Source organism: Anguilla anguilla, chromosome 8 (assembly GCF_013347855.1).
Source record: "Anguilla anguilla isolate fAngAng1 chromosome 8, fAngAng1.pri, whole genome shotgun sequence".
Taxonomy (NCBI): domain Eukaryota; kingdom Metazoa; phylum Chordata; class Actinopteri; order Anguilliformes; family Anguillidae; genus Anguilla; species Anguilla anguilla.
In genome coordinates, this window is record NC_049208.1 from 47,286,663 (window position 1) to 47,306,484 (window position 19,822).

At 49.3% G+C, this 19,822-nt stretch overlaps 1 protein-coding gene across 2 annotated transcripts in view; it reads left to right on the top strand.

Annotated features, from left to right (window-relative positions):
* Positions 1-19,822, top strand: part of LOC118233575 (synaptic vesicle glycoprotein 2A-like) — a 55,994-nt gene that overhangs the window by 26,307 nt on the left and 9,865 nt on the right. For both annotated transcript variants that reach the window (XR_004766537.1, XM_035429334.1), the window contains exons 2-10: positions 668-1,461; positions 11,637-11,817; positions 13,800-13,951; positions 14,295-14,428; positions 16,018-16,107; positions 16,437-16,547; positions 18,253-18,341; positions 19,017-19,181; positions 19,498-19,631. Coding sequence is in view for 1 of the 2 variants with exons in the window: in XM_035429334.1 (XP_035285225.1) it covers positions 864-1,461; positions 11,637-11,817; positions 13,800-13,951; positions 14,295-14,428; positions 16,018-16,107; positions 16,437-16,547; positions 18,253-18,341; positions 19,017-19,181; positions 19,498-19,631 (1,654 nt within the window). In the remaining variant the exon portion in view is untranslated. The remainder of the gene's footprint in view (positions 1-667; positions 1,462-11,636; positions 11,818-13,799; positions 13,952-14,294; positions 14,429-16,017; positions 16,108-16,436; positions 16,548-18,252; positions 18,342-19,016; positions 19,182-19,497; positions 19,632-19,822) is intronic.

The following is a 19,822-nucleotide window of genomic DNA, read 5'->3' on the forward strand; positions in this document are numbered from 1 at the left end:
GGCTCAGGTGTAGATTGAGCACCTCCTTATAGGCAGATACATATTTCTCTGTCATTAGGCGCACCTTGAAATGCCGTTTGCTAGCGATAAGGTTCTCCAAATTGTGCCAAGTAGGGTGGAAATTGGAGCGTGTTAGATCTGCGTTCTTCAGAATCTTGCGACTCTGAGGTGTCAGGAATTTCCTTTGTCTTTGTGTGGGAAGGTCTTTTTTCAGCGTGTTAGTGTGATAAAGGCAATCTGGAGAAGGTGTAAACTATGTAGTAAAGTTTAGCATATCTATCACATTAACTCTGCATGCAATCTGGAGTTTATTAAGGAAGACGTTACAAATGCAAATGTGTGGAGACACTAGAGCTTGTGTTTTCTCTGTCCTGTGTGTGTACAACAACTTAATTAGCCCTAACATTCACGCTGCCTGACATTTAGCTATATTTTCTGATAGGCACATAACAGCTGAAGACTTGTGCCCCTATATGAAATGTTTTGCTGTGATCCAGCCTATGAGTGAACCCAGTGTTAGTGTATACAGCTAATCAGCTCATTTAACTGAGGTAATTGGTGGAAACAAAAACCTGCACACACACCAGCCCCCCAGGACAGGAATTGCCCCCCCCCCCCCCCCCCAGACCAGGGAAGCTCACGTGTTCTTGTGCTCTCGTCCCCCCAGACTTGGCTGATCGACACTGTCCGAAGAACCGCAGCCAGACGCCAGGCGAAACTGCACTGCCTGAGGAACTGAGCCAGTTTTTGGGGTCCCCTCCCCCCCCTGAACCCAAGCCGCCACAGCCCCTTAAGGTGTAGCCCCTCCCCCCCCTTCCAACTCGAAGCAAAGCTCCTCCCCCGGCCCCGCCCCCTCTTCCAAAATGGAGGACGGCTACCGAGACCGGACGGCGTTCATAAAGGGCGCCAAAGACATCGCCAAGGAGGTGAAGCGGCAGGCCGCCAAGAAGGTGGGGAAGGGCGTGGACAAGGTGACGGACGAGTACAGCAAGCGCTCCTACACCCGCTTCGAGGAGGACGACGACGACGACTACCCGGCGCCGCCGGGCCAGGACGGCGGCTACTACCGCGGCGACGAGGCGGCGCACAGCGACTCCACCGAGGGCCACGACGAGGACGACGAGATCTACGAGGGCGAGTACCAGGGCATCCCGCGCGCCGACTCGGGCAAGGCCGACGGGGAGCCGGGGCTGGAGGCGGGGCTGGGGGCGGGGCCGGGCGGGGCCCAGTTCCGGGACTTCGGCGACTCGGCGGGCGAGCGGAGGAAGGACCAGGAGGAGCTGGCGCAGCAGTACGAGACCATCCTGCAGGAGTGCGGCCACGGGCGCTTCCAGTGGAGCCTCTACTTCGTGCTGGGCCTGGCGCTCATGGCCGACGGCGTGGAGATCTTCGTGGTGGGCTTCGTCCTGCCCAGCGCCGAGAAGGACATGTGCCTCTCCGAACCCAACAAAGGCATGCTGGGTAAGCGGCACCGTCCCTCTCTTCCCCGCCCTCCGTCCCTTTCTTTCTCTCCGTCGCACTCCGTCTTTTTCTCCTTCCTCCAACCCTTTCTTTCTCTTCGTTTCACTCCCTCATTTTCTCCATTGTCCATCCATCCATCCATTCATTATCTATACCCGCTTAGGCTTTCCATTTAACCTAACCTGCATGTCTTTGGACTGTGGGAGTAATTTCTCCTTTGTTCTAAACAATATTTTATCCATAACTGTGCAGCTCAGTAGCATAATGGTTAGGGAACTGGGCTCATAACTGGAAGCTTGTGGGTTTAATTTCCGGCTGGGGCAATACCAATGTACACCTGGGCAAGGCGTTAATCTTGAATTGCTTCAGTAAAGAAATACTGATTTACTTCTTTTTTTAACAGAAAGTAAATAGAGATTTCCAAACAGCATACCATGTTATTATGAAATGCACAAACATTCAGCACTTAATTTGTTTGGATAGCAGTGTGGAACGAGCCTTTGCAGCAGAAAACAGGTCTACTACATTCAGAATGTGCCGCACAATTGGCAAGATTTACTAAATAAGCACATAATCTAATTTGGCTTCCTGTTATTAAAACAAAATAAAACATATTAATGCATTCCAAATTCGCATTCCTTGCATGGTTGCCGGGCGCTCTCTGCTGGTTGCTATTGACAGTGAAAGATTGCTTGCTAGCTGGCTAGGAAGAGAAGCTATTATTATACGTAAGACTAAGAGAAGCTTTTCCAGCTAGCTAGCTAGTGATCTGTATATCTGGCTGTCTCACTGGTTATCTATGTATTTCTTTTGCTAGAGAGAGAGAGAGAGAGAGAGAGAGAGAGAGAGAGAGAGAGAGAGACATTTCTTAATTAATGTATTCACCTAATTTATACATGACATTATACAAGCTACCATACACAAATACCACACACATACACACACACACACACACACACACACACAAAGTTGTATTCTGTTCATATGTTTATTGTTTTGATGTACTCATGCCAATAAAGCTTATTTGAATTTGAATTTGAGAGAAAGAGAGAGAGAGGCAATGGCTAGCTAGCTAACATTATTTTTTTGCTAGCTAATACAGCACTTGATAATAAAATATTTTTGTTCGACATTCTATGGCTAATACATAGCTAGCATTGACGTAACATAACCTGGAAGGGAACAGGGGGGATGAAATTTGTTGGGGGATGAAATTTGTTGTGACAGGGCCAGCTTTCGGTTCTCAACCTCAGCACCAGATGTAATGTCACCCACTATGATTTTTGTTCAAAAGGCAAGTTTCCCCATTGGGCTCCATTCATTTTTGACAGCAAAAATAAGATACTTCCACTCAAATATTGATGTTAACTCTGTGCAATATATTAGGAATAGAAATCACTTATAAGTTTTCCGAAGTAAAATATTTTTTTCCTACCACCCAAAGATATTAATTTTAAATTTTTTGTTTATTTTAGCCAATGTCTGCGCTATCTTCGTTGTACACGAAGGCATGTGACCAAGGACACAACTGAGCATGTCTGTCGAGTGAAAAAATTGTAATTCCTGGTTCTGATGTGTTCCCCATAGGTTTCTTTTGGCGTCGCTGTTTCTACATATATCATATACTCTAAGATTATTATGATAGACTGCAGAAAAATGTGGACAAAGTCACTGTGATGTCACCCATTGTCTCTTCATGGGCTTGGTGAAAAGCGTTTTGAAGCCTGGGAAGTGTAGTTTGTGAGCACCGCCATGTTGTACAAATTGGAGCCAGAGACTGTACAGTAGGGACATGACAGTCCGGTCGTCCACTAAATGTGTGAGATACATTGAATCGATAGCGATGCAAACTGTCTCTGATTTGTCCACAACATATTACCATCTTCTCCAAATAGCTGAATAACTTAACAAATCGACATATGGGAAGACGTTAGAAAAACAAAAAACACCTATTGCGACTACTTTTTCTTGTGGAAAAAAATGATTGGCTTCGTATTTTGACTATATTGTTAGCATTGACTTACATTGAAACGGGTGGCTGAAACACCAGTACTGGAGCCGACCGCACTGGCGCTAGTGAGCAACGTCTCACAACAAGACAAGGAAGTGAGCTTCAAAACTGATTGATTGATTATTGATTGATTATTACCCGTGTGTCCCAAAATGCTCGATCATGACATTTTTATGCTGGTAAAGACACTCACTCAACACTCCTGGCTTTCCAAAGACTGTGTCATTCCTGTTTTTTCATCATGGCGATTAAAATCACATTTCGGAAGTGCTTTTTAATGCTCGTTTAATATGAATGACAGGCAGCCTTTGCTCAGACAGCTGAGATGAGATTCTGTGTAATCCCAAGGATTTCCCTGATCGTAAACAGACTCGAAGAAGGCGAAGTCTGCCCGTCTCTTGAGACTCCCCTTCGGCTGAAGCAGCAGTAAATGTGTTCCTAGTTTATTTTATCCTGGCGAGTGTAGCGGTTTTTTCTGCAGTTCTGTTTTAAGGATTTTGGTTGTAAATGTGGGGTGCTGTTTGAAAGGAATAAGCTGTGTTTTGTGTGGGCCGATGTTGGTTGATAGCAGTACTTCCTCGTGTCCTCTTGTTGAGAGATTTGTGGAGGAGAGTTGGAGTATTGCTTGCATGCGTGTCGTGTGTGTGTGTGTGTGGAAATGCCTGGCTTTGTGTAGATTACACATTGCGTGTGTGTGTGTGTGTGTGTGTGTGTGCGTGTGTGTGTGTGGAAATGGCTGGCTTTGTGTAGATTACACATTGTGTGTGTGTGTGTGTGTGTGTGTGTGTAAATGCCTGGCTTTGTGTAGATTACACATTGCATGGTATCTTTGTGTCACTGAAATGCAGTCTTTAAGTAAGGGCTGTAAGTCAAGCCAGCAGATACTGCTCCTGGCTGACTGTAACGGTATATCTTGCTGTTGAGCTCATTGGACGTGCTGACAAACTGCACAGCTTGATAAAATGACATTCTGAAAGAAATGCAGCATTTATTGTGGTGTACCCTGGTATTGAAGATAAATTAGGTTTATGGAGTAGACTGCTGTATGTAGTGGGTAGACCAGTGTGTTTGTATTTCTATTAGAATAAACAAGAAATGGCTCTGCCTTCTATCTATTGAAAAACATGGATTTACTTGTTGAGCAGAACGTTATTTGTTTTCCCTTTATGACATCATCACCGTCATCATCAGCAGTGGACTCTCAGGGGTGTGTGAGTTGGGGTGAAAAGTCGTTCTGCTCTGAATGACTTCCTGGTGGTGATAATTATTGACAACCGGAGGAGCTGGTGGAGGAGTGAGTTGAGGCCGTGGCCTGGTTCATTTGTATGCAATGTCACTGCAAGGTGAGGCGGCTTTTATTTCTGGAGAACGGTGCCGTTAGACTTCATAGAAAAGCCTGTGATTTTGGGTGTGGGACTGAGGTTGTGCTGGACATATTGATCAGCCACATGGGTCAATCTGGAGGAGAGAGAGAAAGAAAGAGAAAGAGAGTGTGCTTGTTTTTGAGTGGGTGTCTGCATCTGTGTGGTTGCGCACGTGTGTGCCTGTGTATGTGTGTGTGTGCTTGTGCATGTGTGCGTGTGAATGTGCGCGCACACGCGTGTGTGCGTGCATGTGTGTGTGCGCATGTGTGTGTGTGTGCGCGTGTGTATGTGTGTGTGTGTGCGTGTGTGCGCAGGTGCACGTGTGTGTGCATGCGTGCGTGCGTGCATGCATGTGCTTGTGTTTGTGTGTGTGTGTGTGTGCATGTGTGAAGGTTGCCCCTGTGTCATGCTTGTCCACAGGCCTCTGACTCATCCTAGAACAGGACATACATACAAGGAGAAAGAGGAGGAGGAACGGGAGAGGGGCACATCAGAGGAAGGGCTTTTACCTCTCCATCCTGCTGACTGAACCTCCCTGCCTGATGCACCGACAACATGCCTCATATACAAAATAAATGAATAGTGGAGTGAACAGGAAGTGTATATGATACAAATTAAGAGTGAACAGGAAGTGTGTATGATACAAATTAAGAGTGAACTGGAAGTGTGTATGATTCCAAACGGGCTATTTATGGGCATGCGTGGAAGCATAACCACCAATAATTGATTCATTTATTATATTTATATTTCAGACATTGTCAAAGAAAAAAGAAGGCTCTTCCCACCAAAAGATGCCTTAAATATGCTTAAAGCATTTGATTAATTATGATGAATAATTATACATTATAGATGTATAAATTGGAGATGTAATCTATATTTGGCTTTTATCCTTATGATATTCTAAATGTAAGACAAATCTGTCACTAATTAACAATGTACTATATTGTATTTGTCTAATACATTACATTACATTTATTTAGCAGATGCTTTTATCCAAAGCGATGTCCAAAAGTGCATATCATGGTCATTGGAACAACTACAAAACACAGGTTTGATAAGGTACAATACTCATTTCGTACAACTATTTATAGACACAGTTCAGTTCAGGCAGTGAACACTATTCTGACACGCAGCCCCACCCCCACCCCCTTTCACTGCACTGAAACTATTTGCAACTGCCCCTTTAATAGCAATGCAGTCAAGACTCTTAATTGTCTTCAATTTAACACAGATGATCTGTATATAGAGGCCTCATTGAAACGCTGAAAGAAGGCTAACACCGAAACGTTGGTCTTGGTCTTCTTAACGCTTTTGAAACGTGTTTGAGGCATCTTCCGGCATGTGGAGCCTTCTGTTTTTCTTTGATTTGTTACTTTATGTGTAATTTACACACCCAATTTACGCCGGAGAGCAGCAACCTTGAATTTCTGCGCATTCCAAACATTTCGAAATGCATTTGGCTCATGCGATCTCCAGCGAGCGGGTTCCAGAAATGGTTTCTGCATGTCCTGTGATGTCACTGTTCACTGCGTATTCGCTGCATGAATAACGCGCTACAGAAGCACCACGCGCTGTTGGGTGCGTTCGAGGTGCGGTCGCACGAGGTCTCTGCGCGCGACTCCGGATGTCGGAATTCCAGCGTGCGACCGCGTCCGGTCGGGTCTGAGTTCAGCGCGTCCGCGTTTGACCGCTCAGCGCGAGCTCCGCGAGTCTCCCAGTCCGTGCGCGTCCTTGCGTCGCCGGGTGTTGGAGGTCACGCGGAGGTCGCGCTGAAACTGCGTAGCTGGTCAGGGAAAAGGGTATCTGTCGGTGTACGGCGGGTGGACAGATTGAAATAGACAGAGCTGTGACATCACAGACACGTGAAGGGGCCTCTCACGATCCTGCCCATTCCCATTGGTCAGATCGCCTGGGTGGAAAATACTCCAGCCAATCAGACAGGCCTCAGCAGTCAGGTGGCCTGCATCGTGAGGAGACATTAGCCCGTTGCCGACGTGACGTAGCTTCACTGACCTCTGCCGATTTATCTCTGATCGTGGTTTATTATTCACGTCAAAGTCGCTCAGTCTAAGTTTGCTTTAGTTTTTTAAAAGCTTCTGTTGAAGTGGCTGAATTGTAAACTGTAATCGCGAGATTGTTTTCTGGAGCGAGTGAGCTGAGCCCAGCAGGCCAGGAGGGGGCCGGAAATCAGCAGCTAAAATAGAACCTGATCCGGGCTGGTCTGCTGGTGGAGCTGGGGGGGGGGAGTATGCCTTCCACCCAGCCGGCAGCAGAGAGTGGGGTTTTGAGGGGTTTTTCTACCTTTTCTGGCCCCCACCCAGGCACAAAGGCATCCAGGAGACCCCCCATCATAAGTTCCAAAATGTTATATTGAAAAAATGGTCAGGGACCCTCGGGGTACCTTAAAGGGACCCCAGGGGTCTATAGACCCCCTGTGAAATCCCATAAAGGTGGAACAGCAACATCATCTCCCCACAGACAGACAGGGGGCCAAGGGGACGGATGTGGGCCCTCTCCCTCTCTTTCTCTCCTCTCCTTCACTCTCCTCTCTCCCTCGTTCCGCTTTCTCTTTCCTCCCCCCCTCACTCATCTCCGTCTCTCGGTTTATCTCCCTATCTTATCTCTCTCTCTCTCTCTCTCTCTCTCTCCTCTTTCTCTCTCTTTCTCTTCTCACACTCCCCCTCTCTATCTCTCTGTCCTCTCTCTCTCACACGCAGAAGGGAAAAATGGACCTATAAATAGCACCCCCACCCCCACCCCAACAGCCTCCGGGGGTCTTACTGCTCCGTCACTGTGCTGTGACGCAGTGACGCGGAACCTCATCCCTAACCCCCCCCCCCCCGTCCACCCCCCCCTCCCGTCCACCCTCGTCCACCCCCCCCTCCCGTCCACCCTCGTCCACCCCCCCATAACCCTCCCCCCTGGCTGTGCTGACTCTACCGCAGCAGGAAGGGCTCTCTAGCTCCATACCGCCCCCCCCACCCCTTCCTCAGGCTCCTCCTCATCCTCTTCATCCTCCACCTCAGGACCAGCTCACAGTGCTGCGGTACTGAAATCCCCCTGACCCACTGCGCCTGCCCCTCCCAACCGTGATGAGGCTCTACAGCCATGACTGCCCCCCCCCCCCAATAACCCCCCCCCATACCACCTCTCCCCCCCTCCTCATCCTTCACCTCTGGGCCAGCCAGTTAGCTGGTTCTGAATAGAGATGCCCAGCTTGCAGAAGGGGTGGGGGGGACGGGGGGCTGGAGGGGTGAATGGGGCGATGGCAGGCAGGGGGGAGGAGCTGTTCCGATGAGGTGCTGGTGTGAATCCCATCCCTGTAGCGGCGCTGACACCCAGACGCCCAGAGGATTACGGTTCAGCACCGCGGACAGCTCCCAGAGCGAGAGTCACTGCCGCTCTCTTTCCCTCTTCCTCTCTGGCCGTCTGGGAGCGAGTCGCTGCTGCTGCATTGTTTACTCTTCATCGCCATTGTTTCTCCTCCTCGTCATTGTCCCTCCCTTTCCTCAGCAAGCCCTCTGTGCTCAGTATATGGATGCTGATAGGTTACCATGGGGACATCTCTCTCTCTCTCTCTCCCCCCACCTCTCTCTGTCTCCTTCAGCTGTAGGACAGGGTACTGCAGTATTTTCAGCCAAAAGACGCACACACACACACGCACGCACACACACACACGCACCACCTCTCCTCCAAAGTTAGGGCATGCTGCCCCTGCAGGGCCTATAACGTACATTCCCAAAATTGTCCTCAAAGGACACTGGGAAATTTGAGCCAAGTTAGAGCAACATGCCAGCATTTTGAAGCTGCGCAGAACCGAACGGCCGAACCCTGATTATTGCTTATTTTACGCTGATGACGTAAGGCCCCGGAAGGACAGTCATGCGAAAGCGAGTCTCGGTCATTCCGGAAGCCGCATGATCCTCACAGCTTCAAACGCAGCTCTGGATGCATTCAGCGAAGAAGGATTCAGCAAAGATGGATTCAGCAAAGATGGATTGTGTTGCACAAGCATTCAGCAAAGAGGGTTTCAGCAAAGATGGATTGTATTCCACAAGCATTCAGCAAAGAGTGATTCAGCAAAGATGGATTGTATTCCACAAGCATTCAGCAAAGAGTGATTCAGCAAAGATGGATTGTGTTGCACAAGCATTCAGCAAAGAGGGTTTCAGCAAAGATGGATTGTATTGCACAAGCATTCAGCAAAGAGGGTTTCAGCAAAGATGGATTGTGTTGCACAAGCATTCAGCAAAGAGGCAGTGTTCTCCATTGAGCCACAGCCGCGGTAAAGACAGAGTAAACGGTGCTGAGTGCAGTTCTGGAGGCAGTAAATAGACCTGTGCCCTGTAGAGCTGTAGCTCTTAGCGCGCGGCGGAGCAGTGTGAGTCATCGGCAGCCCTGCGCTCTTATCTGTCTGTAAATTATGGCCCAGACGCTGCCGCTGCGCTTCGCCCGTACGACTGATGCGGTTGCCACGGCAGCCGCTAACCGAGTCAGCCGCTAACCGAGCGGCGCCCGGTGGTGCCACAGTGGTGGCCTTCGGCCTGAGCTGGCCTCTCTGGCAACAGGAAGCGCGTCAGCGTGACAGCAGGAAGTGGAGGGCGGCTCTCCGAGCCTTCACGTCCGGAATAACCTTTGACCTCTCTTTGCCCAGATAGGCGCTTTCAGGATTAACCCCAGATTCTATGGGCTCCCCAGGATCACATTTAACCTTTAATCTCTGGGATTAACCCCAGATTCTATAGGCTCCCCAGGATCACATTTAACCTTTAACCTCTGGGTTTAACCCCAGATTCTATAGGCTCTCCAGAATCACATTTATCCTTTAACCTCTGGGATTAACCCCAGATTGTATGGGCTCCCCAGAATCACATTTAACCTTTAACCCCTGGGTTTAACCCCAGATTCTATAGGCTCCCTGGATACACAATTGGTGTATTCTCTATTTGTTCATTCCATCCTTTCTGTTTTGTAACTTCAGTAGGCTTTGTGTTTTCTGGAATTTTTCGGTGCTGACCTGCAGGGCATCCACTGCCAGTGTCGTCTTTGGTCACACACAGTAAAATATTCAGTGTTAAATCAACTCTTACAGTGTACATATTGTCCTTATCAGATTTATATGTACTCTGTTAGAGCTGAATTATCACTGGACATTTTACAGTGCTTCATGAATGTAGGTCATCTTAAGACAATGCATGAAATTGGAGTATTTTGTCTCCAGGGAGACGGAACTCTTATGAAAGGTATGAATGTGGCCCTGAGTGTTGAGTCTCTCTCTGAAGCCCTCTTGATTATGCTCATTGGACTGCGGTATTGATTTGTCATCAGTTTTCTCTTGGTAGCAGACCTCTCAGCGGCTGCATATCCAAACTCTGCTACTGAGTGAGTGGGCGAATTCATATGTGGAGTGGGCATATCCTGGGTGGAATGGACTGATTCATATGTGGAGTTGTCAGATTCATATGTGGAGTGGGAGGATTCATATGTGGAATGGGCGGATTCATATGTGGAGTGGGTGGATTCATATGTGGAGTGGGCATATCCTGGGTGGAATAGACGGATTCATATGTGGAGTGGTCAGATTCATATGTGGAGTGGGAGGATTCATATGTGCAGTGGGCGGATTTGTATGTGGAGTGGGTGGATTCATATGTGGAGTGGGTGGATTCGTATGTGGAGTGGGCATATCCTGGGTGGAGTGGGTGGATTTGTATGTGGAGTGGGCATGTTTGTATGTGGAGTGGGCATATCCTGGGTGGAGTGGGCGGATTCGTATGTGGAGTGGGCATGTTTGTATGTGGAGTGGGCATATCCTGGGTGAAGTGGGCGGATTCATATGTGGAGTGGGAGGATTCATATGTGGAGTGGGCGGATTCATATGTGGAGTGGGAGGATTCATATGTGAAGTGGGCATATCCTGGGTGGAATGGACGGATTCATATGTGGAGTGGTCAGATTCATATGTGGAGTGGGAGGATTCATATGTGGAGTGGGCATATCCTGGGTGGAGTGGGTGGATTTGTATGTGGAGTGGGCTGATTTGTTTGTGGAGTGGGCATATTTGTGTGTGGAGTGGGCAGACTTGTATGTGGAGTGGGCTTATTCATGTGTGGAGTGGGCAGATTCGTGTGTGGAGTGGGCATATTTGTGTGTGGAGTGGGCAGACTTGTATGTGTAGTGGGCTTATTCATGTGTGGAGTGGGCAAAATCATATGTGGAGTGGGCATATTTGTATGTGGAGTGCGCAGATTAATGTGTGGATTGGGCATGTTCATGTGTGGAGTGGGCAGATTCATTTGTGGAGTGGGCATATCCTGGGTGGAGTGGGCGGATTTGTGTGTGGAGTGGGCCGATTGTTTGTGGAGTGGGCATATCCTGGGTGGAGTGGGCAGATTTGTGTGTGGAGTGGATGGTTGGGTGACTACTGTCACAAACGAGTGCCTGCTGTTGGCTTGTGGACTCAATCCAGTTCAACAAACTGATGCTTCACTGGCAGGAGAACTGGCACAGCATTGCAAAACAGGCACAGAATATATAAAAAATACAGAACAAATATAAAATACAGAACAGATATCTAAGCTACACTGTGACATACAAACAGAGTGTATGAGTGAAGATTGCAGTCATTACAATAATGTAGTTATTTTATGAAAATTACAGGTAAGTAAAACTGTATTAACAAAAAATTTTGTAACATTTATGCATTTTCGCTTAAGTCTAACAGTAGGCTCTGTCTCGTTCTGTCTCTCTGTCATCTCCTCTCTCTTCTCCTTCTCCCCCTCCTCCTCCCCTTTGGCCAGGTCTCATCGTGTACCTGGGGATGATGGTGGGGGCGTTTCTCTGGGGGGGGCTGGCCGACCGGATCGGCCGACGGCAGTGCCTGCTCATCTCCCTGTCCATCAACAGCGTCTTCGCCTTTTTCTCCTCCTTCGTGCAGGGATACAGCACCTTCCTCTTCTGCCGCCTGCTCTCCGGCGTCGGGTACGAGCCCTCGGCGCCTTTTTTCCTTTGCAGCCACCAGGGGGCGACGGGGGGGATGTCACTCCCTGTGAAAAAGTGCAAAACGCTTGCGTTAAAGGCATACTATGCAGAATCTTTAACCTTGCTGTGGTCCTGTGTTTACAATCAGAGAAGTCTCCTCCTCCGTCTTCAGCCCCGCCCTCTCACCTTGAGTACCCCACTAAAAGTAGCTACCTGGCTAGAGGTAACATTAGTACCATGAAATGAGTGACAATGAGCGATAGTAAGAAGGCAGATTAGATTATAACTTTAATTCCAAAATTAATTCCATTATGTTGAACATAATAGTGATTTTATCGTTGGGACTTTTATTTTGAAATTTTCAGGGCCTCGTGAAAGTCCTTATTATTTGTAGCTTAACATTGCAGGTCATGTTACTTACAGGTCAAACAGAAAGCAAGCTAACTCCGCTAACTTGGCAAACTTAAGCTGATGCCACCAAGGAAAAGCAATTCCAGGATTAACTCTAGTTCTTGAACGAGCCTCACTGTATCCTTGTTGCTTGCGCTGAAATCTGACCCCAAACCACAGGCTCTGTAGCCACACCTATACCCTCCCCACACAAAAAAGAGTGCCGCACCCAGAAACGTCCCAAACACATTTTAGAATAATAAATACATCACAGGCATTTGGCAGACGCTCTTACAGGTAAAGGTGCACACATTCGGCGAAAGTGCGTAAAGACAGAGATTACCAGAGTACCACAGATATGTCTTAGCATGGTTATTTTATTATATTTTAAAGGTGAAAATCCTGCATAGTATGTGTTTAATATCCTCAGCCACTAGAGGGCGATGTTGAGGGTCACTCCCTGTCGAAGCGTAAAACATGGAGGTGCTGCTGTCCCCACCAAAGCCCAAGCCTGTTAAAAATGAATGGGAGAGGGGTGTTAGAAACAGCTTAAGTCAACGGTCATTAATTAAAACTAGCAATTCCGTCACCCCCCTAGTCATTATCCTCAAAGATTAGTGTTCCTGTTGAGCGGAGATTGAAAACTCTGGTCCTAGAGGGCCACAGTGCCTGCTGGTTCAAAGAGCCAAGTGATTAATCTAAGCCACCAATTGGCTAAAGAGTCTTCAAACGGCATGCTTCGCATCGAGGCCTGAATCGGCTGCTAAATTGTGAGGAAACCGCGTTAGCCCATAGCGCTAATACTAATGCTAATGCTAACGCTGCGTTCATTTTAAGGGATTAGCAGTGTGGCAGATGTACGGTTTAAAAACAAAAAGGACTATTAAAACAGGAAACATTTGTATTACACACACACCATTACTCCCCACCGCCTTTTTAATTCCCAGCACCGGGGAGGTCGTTTTCCGTTAATACGTCCCTCGGTATCTTAATAAAGCTCTTTACATATGGATGAACTGAAGAATGATGACTCAGCAGTCAGGAAAGCAGTGCATGCTGGGACAGAAAAAATGGAGGTGAAGGGTAGGGTGGGGTTCACCATGAACGCTCTCTCTTTGAAAAGAATAAAAGAATGAAGGCTTTTTTTCCCTCTTGCCCTTTCTCCCCCTCTCTACTTTCTTTCTCTCTCACCTCCCTCTCTTCCCCTTCCTGTTGTTCCCTTTCTATATCTCTGTATCCATCTCTGTCTCTCTTCCTTCCCTTCCTCTCTCTGCTTCACGTTTCCCTTCTTTCCCCCATCACCTCTTGTTCCCAACCTCTTCCTCTCTCCCTCCATTCTATTTTTCTCTTTCTCACCTCTCTCTCTTCCCCCTGTCCTCCCTCTCTGTCTCCCCCTCTCTCTCTTTCTCTCACTCTCTCAAATTTTTTAATTTGACATTGCTTTATTGGCAGGAAATACATGTGTAATTATTGCCAAAGTATCAGAAATCAATTGAAATACACATGTACAGTGAAATACTAATAACAGCGAACATTCTGAAAACAAAAACAACACAATAACTCTCTCTACCCCCATCTCTCTCTCCCCCCAGTATTGGGGGCTCCATCCCCATAGTCTTCTCCTACTACTCTGAGTTCCTGGCCCAGGAGAAACGGGGGGAGCACCTCAGCTGGCTCTGCATGTTCTGGATGATTGGCGGCATCTACGCCGCGGCCATGGCCTGGGCCATTATCCCCCATTACGGTAAGACCAGCTCCGTTACCACTGCGTTACCATTACCCTCACGTTACTCCCCATTACAATAAGACCCCATTACAACACTAGCACTACTACTGTTACTGTCACCATCACCATGACCATTATTATTATTTGTCTGTGCAAGGTGTGCTGTCCTTCTTAGCCCCTTGATTTCTGGCCAATGAAACGCTCTGTTCCAATCTGTTCTTCTCTGCAGCTACCTTTTCACAGCAGTGTACACCTTATAGCTCCAGGTCTCCCCCCAATCTCTCCCACTAATATCCCTTTAATTCTCTCTCTCCGCTTCCCTCCATATTTCTCTGTCTTTCCTCCCTCCATCCTCCTGCAGGCTGGAGTTTCCAGATGGGCTCGGCCTACCAGTTCCACAGCTGGAGGGTGTTTGTGCTGGTGTGCGCTTTCCCCTCTGTGGCGGCCATTGCGGCTCTGAACACCATGCCCGAGAGCCCCCGCTTCTACCTGGAGGTAAGCTGATCTCGCAGCGCTGACGCGTAGCTGCCAGAGCCAAAATGGCCACCCACCGAACAGCTGCTGCCACCGCCAGGCCGCACAGAGGCGGCCTCTCGATCTCTCCGCTTCCAGGGGGCACCTAAAAATAAAACCTGCTATTAATTAGGGTCTTCATGAATAATTAATTTTGTGTGCAAATGTTATTTTTTGAGCCTGACGTACTGTGTTAAATCCTGTGACCGCTGGCCCTCTGGCCAGAGCAGCGATATGGCGGATGATATCAGCTCTATGTGCGGCCCTAATGACCCAGGCTAACGCAGCTTAATTGGGTGTCTTGTATTCCTCCTGCAGTGTCTACCTCTCATTCAGAACACTCCAATTACCGTGTTTTTTTCCCTGCTAACCGGCTCAGTAAACTATCTGCCCCTGTCCCTGGAATGGGAGCAGATTCGTGGATCTGTGTTCCTAACGGCGATGCGTCACAAAGTCCTGTTGCCAAGACGTTTTTCCCCTCAGTCCCGCCGAAAAGCAGTCTTCTTAAGGGAAACTGCTATTCAGTAATAACCTAGCCTGTTTAATGAAAGCTTTCGGGAGTAATTCCAAAAGCAGGGCCTGATGGGGTGAAAATTGTTCATTTTGTGCGTGCAGTGTCCTAAGTAGACGTACTTCAGTGGCTCAGTACTCAGTGGGTGTGTGTAGTACTGCAGTGGCTCAGTACTCAGTGGGTGTGTGTAGTACTGCAGTGGCTCAGTACTCAGTGTGTGTAGTACTGCAGTGGCTCAGTACTCAGTGGGTGTGTGTAGTACTGCAGTGGCTCAGTACTCAGTGGGTGTAGTACTGCAGTGGCTCAGTACTCGGTGGGTGGGTGTAGTACTGCAGTGGCTCAGTACTCAGTGGGTGTGTGTAGTACTGCAGTGGTTCAGTACGCAGTGGGTGTAGTATTGCAGTGGCTCAGTACTCAGTGGGTGTGTGTAGTACTGCAGTGGCTCAGTACTCAGTGGGTGTGTGTAGTACTGCAGTGGTTCAGTACGCAGTGGGTGTAGTACTGCAGTGGTTCAGTACGCAGTGGGTGTAGTACAGCACTGGCTCTGTACTCAGTGGGTGTGTGTAGTATTGCAGTGGCTCAGTACTCAGTGGGTGTAGTACTGCAGTGGCTCAGTACTCAGTGGGTGTGTGTAGTACTGCAGTGGCTCAGTACTCAGTGGGTGTAGTACTGCAGTGGCTCAGTACTCGGTGGGTGGGTGTAGTACAGCAGTGGCTCAGTACTCAGTGGGTGTAGTACTGCAGTGGCTCAGTACTCAGTGGGTGTGTGTAGTACTGCAGTGGCTCAGTACTCAGTGGGTGTGTGTAGTATTGCAGTGGCTCAGTACTTAGTGGGTGTAGTACTGCAGTGGCTCAGTGCGCAGTGGATGTAGTACTGCAGTGGCTCAGTACTCAGTGGGTGTGTGTAGTACTGCAGTGGCTCAGTACTCAGTGGGTGTAGTACTGCAGTGGCTCAGTACCCAGTGGGTGTGTGAGTGTGATTGTGTGTATGTGATTGTGTGCGTGTGTGCATGTGTGTGTATGAGATTGCGTAACACTCCCTCTCTCTCCGCCCTGTGTAGAACGGGAAGCACGATGAGGGCTGGATGATCCTGAAGCAGGTCCACGACACCAATATGAGGGCCAAGGGCTGCCCTGAGAGAGTCTTCTCTGTGAGTGCCCCCTACAGCCCCTTCTGTGAAAGTGTCTCTGCCCCTGGTCTGCACTGCGCTTCCTCATGCATATCTGTGAAGCAGCTCTGACGTTCATTTGGCGAGTTACTTCACCAGAAGGAATATCTGTCACATTCTCTTACATGATTGGCTTTGTACCTAGCTCTCCGCCCACATATTGCTTTGAATACCTATGTAGGTGTTCATATATCAGCACATGTGCAGTAAGCTCCCTGACAGACAACAGCACGACTACACTGTTGTGTTGCATTACATCATATGTATCTTGACCTTTTCCACCACTATCTTTGTCGACCCGCCTCTCCCAGGTCACCACCATTAAGACGGTAAAGCAGATGGACGAGCTGGTGGACATGGGCGGGGACACGGCAGCCTGGCACCAGCGCTGGAAGATGAAGCTGGTCAGCCTGTTTAAGCAGGTGCGTCTCCCTCGAAAAACAAGCTGCGCGCTAGCGTTTCACACAGGAAGTGGTCATCGACCCTGGAGTCAAAACAGGAGACTGGCCGGCTGAGGGGAGGGGGCATGTGAGCATTTAATACAGGAAGTGATGTCATCTACCCTGAAGTCAGAACAGGAGAATGCAGGTTGAGGGGTGGTGGCGTGTGAGTGTTTCATACAGGAAGTGATGTCACATAGGAAGTAATGTCATTGACCCTGCAGTCAGACCAAGAGAATGCGGGCTGTGGGCTGCAGGTCTGTGAGCATCTAATACAGGAAGTGATGACATCACCACCTAGAGCCATAACACAGGTCTGGTTAGTTTCCCTTAGTGAGGTGTAGCAGGGTTTCAAACCAAGATCCTTGCTGGCCACGCTGCACAATAAGAGATTGAATTAACCCACTGAGTAAGATACCACGCCCCCCCTCAGTGAAGGGAACCAATCACAGCCTGCAGCTCTCAAAGTCCTGATGGACTGTCTCAAGAGCAGTCACTGAGTGGGCTTAACGAGATAATGTGATATTGCCGAATTATTCCAATCGGCAGCAATTACCCCCGAGCCGCTGCCGGCGCAAATCACATTCCTTCAGCCCCCTGGGGAATTCTGGGCCGTAGCGAACGGCGTACGCGGCGGCCTGTGATCAGACGGCCCCGGCGGTCGAACCGCTCGCTCCCTTCTGCGTTTCTTCGGCGAGCGACGCCCCCCCAGGACCGCTCCGGACTCCGCTGAGACAGAACCCCCCCACAGGGCGAGCGCGGCGGAGTCCGGCCCGCGGGCTGCTGAGCGCCTGACCGCCGCTCGTCCTCGGCTCGTCTGTACCTCTCCCCCCGCTCAGCTGCTTTTACCGTTTTAGCGGCCTCTCTCTGTGCCCTGCGATTGGGCCGGGGAGCCTGCCGAAATCGGAAGCGCCACAGCGGCGTCAGAGCGCCCGGCGGACGACGCGGTGGCGCTAAGAACACCGTCGTGGGGGAGCGCTTAATACAGGAAGTGATGTCATGACTACGCTGGAGGTGAATTCTGGAGGGAGGGGAATTTTTACAGTCGCGTTTCAAACGGCGCCCCATTTAAGGCACTGAAATCTGAATTCAATGAAACATGAGATGTGAACTTAGAACAGCCTCTCAGGGGATTAGATAGGTGGTTGGACAGTGCCACTCCCACGGGCCTCCAATGGGGTGTGGCCGCCAGTTGTTCCCAAACTCGTGGACTGAGATTCACTCCGTCCACATCGTGGGTGGGTCATTAGCCGAGTCTGACACAGCAGGACTTTTCAGTAATTGGGTTTTTTTTTCGCACCGGGGGTACAGGGGACGGACAGAGTTCTTCAGGTTAATGCTGAATTAGCCCCCCCCCACCCCCGTCCCTGGACCAGACGCCCACGGGCTGTCAGACGTCATCAGTGTTACGCTACCGTCAGAATCCAGATGGGCGGATCACTGTACGGCCATCTTGGATCAGCACAGAACCGTTTCTCCGGTTTGGATCGCTACGTTCACCTTAAGGTGCAACTTCACTTGTGCTGATTGCCTAGAAAAATATTGGGAATGTCCTGAAAAGCTTAAAGTGGAGCTGCTTATACCTGGCCGGCAAGGCTAGGGATATGCTAAAAACTCATCTCATTTTTGAGAGTAAAACAGGAACATGTCGGAGAACGATTGTGTATTTGGTGACGCTCCCTTTCAGGTGAAGAGTAACTTCCTGGCCTGCTTCTCCCCCGAGTACCGGCGCACCACCCTGATGATGATGGCCGTGTGGTTCACCATGTCCTTCAGGTGAGAGAGAGAGAGAGCGGGAGAGAGAGGGAAGGAGAGAGAGCGAAGGAGGGAGAGAGAGAGGGAGAGAGGTAGAGAGAGAGAGAGAGAGAGGAGAGAGAAGGAGGGAGGAAGAAAGAGGGAGAGAGGGACAGAGAGGGAGACAAAGAGGGAGAGAGAGAGGGAGGAAGGGAAGGAGGGAGGGAAAAAGAGAGAGAGAGAGAGGGCGGGTGAGGGAGGGAGGAGGGAGGCAAGGGAGAAGGTAGGGCGAGGGAGGAGGTATGTGAGATAGGGAAAGAGGGAGAGACTGGGAAAAGAAAGAAAGAGAGGGAGGGATAGGTAAGAGGTAGATGCGAAAGGAAGGAGGGAAGGAGATGGAGAAATAAGAAAGAGGGGAAGGGAGGGAAAAAGAGAGGGGGGATGCCTGACTCCTCTCTAACCTAATCTAAAGACTGCCTGCCTTTCAGTAGTGTGCAGACAGGCCGTGTAGCTCAGCCGTACATGTTCTGTGAACCCAGCTCACCTCTAAATGCCTTATACGCTGCTTTATACGCTGCACTGCATGTAGTGTCGTCCATTTAGTGTTAGCAATGTCATCAACCTGAGCAGCTCTCTGGCGCTATCCGCTCCTCCCATTGCTCTCAGGAGGTTGTTAATGATACACCCCCCCCCCCTCCCCCCCCCACCCCCCCTCAGTTACTACGGGCTGACGGTGTGGTTCCCGGACATGATTAAGTACCTGCAGAAGCAGGAGTATGCCTCGCGCACCAAGGTCTTCAGCAAGGAGCGAGTGGAGCACGTCACCTTCAACTTCACCCTGGAGAACCAGGTGCACCGCAACGGCCAGTACTTCAATGACAAGTAAGCCCCGCCCACCCGACCCTGGCGCCTCCCACTCCCGTGACAGCGCGGGGAGGGGCATATTTCCCCGGGCTGTTTCTTAAAGGAACAGTGAACAGTATTCCTGCTGTTGCTGCAGAAAGTTAGGGTATTAATGAAGACCTTGTTACAGAACTTTTCCTATTACTGTTACTATGACCATTACCATAATTATTATTATTGTTATTATTATAATAATAATTTTTTAACTATGTATTTGCTATTTGGACACACACGGAAATGTGTGATTATTTTAGTAAGCGTTGGTTGAGTGGGTGTGGTCTCCTGTCCCCCGCAGGTTCATTAATCTGAAGATGAAGTCCATGGTGTTTGAGGACTCTGTGTTCGAGGAGTGCTACTTTGAGGACATCACCACCAGCAACACCTTCTTCAGGAACTGCACCTTCATCTCGACTCTCTTCTACAACACAGGTGAGACCTGGGCATTGCATGGATATGTATTATACGTGTGTGTGTGTGTGTGTGCGTGCATGCATGTGTTTGTGCTTGTGTGTGGATGCGTGTGTGGGTGTGTGTGTGCATGTGTTGTGTGTGTGTGCGTGTGTGTGCGTGTGTGTGTGTCAGCAAAGCCTTTGACACCATAAACCGTGAGATGCTCTGGA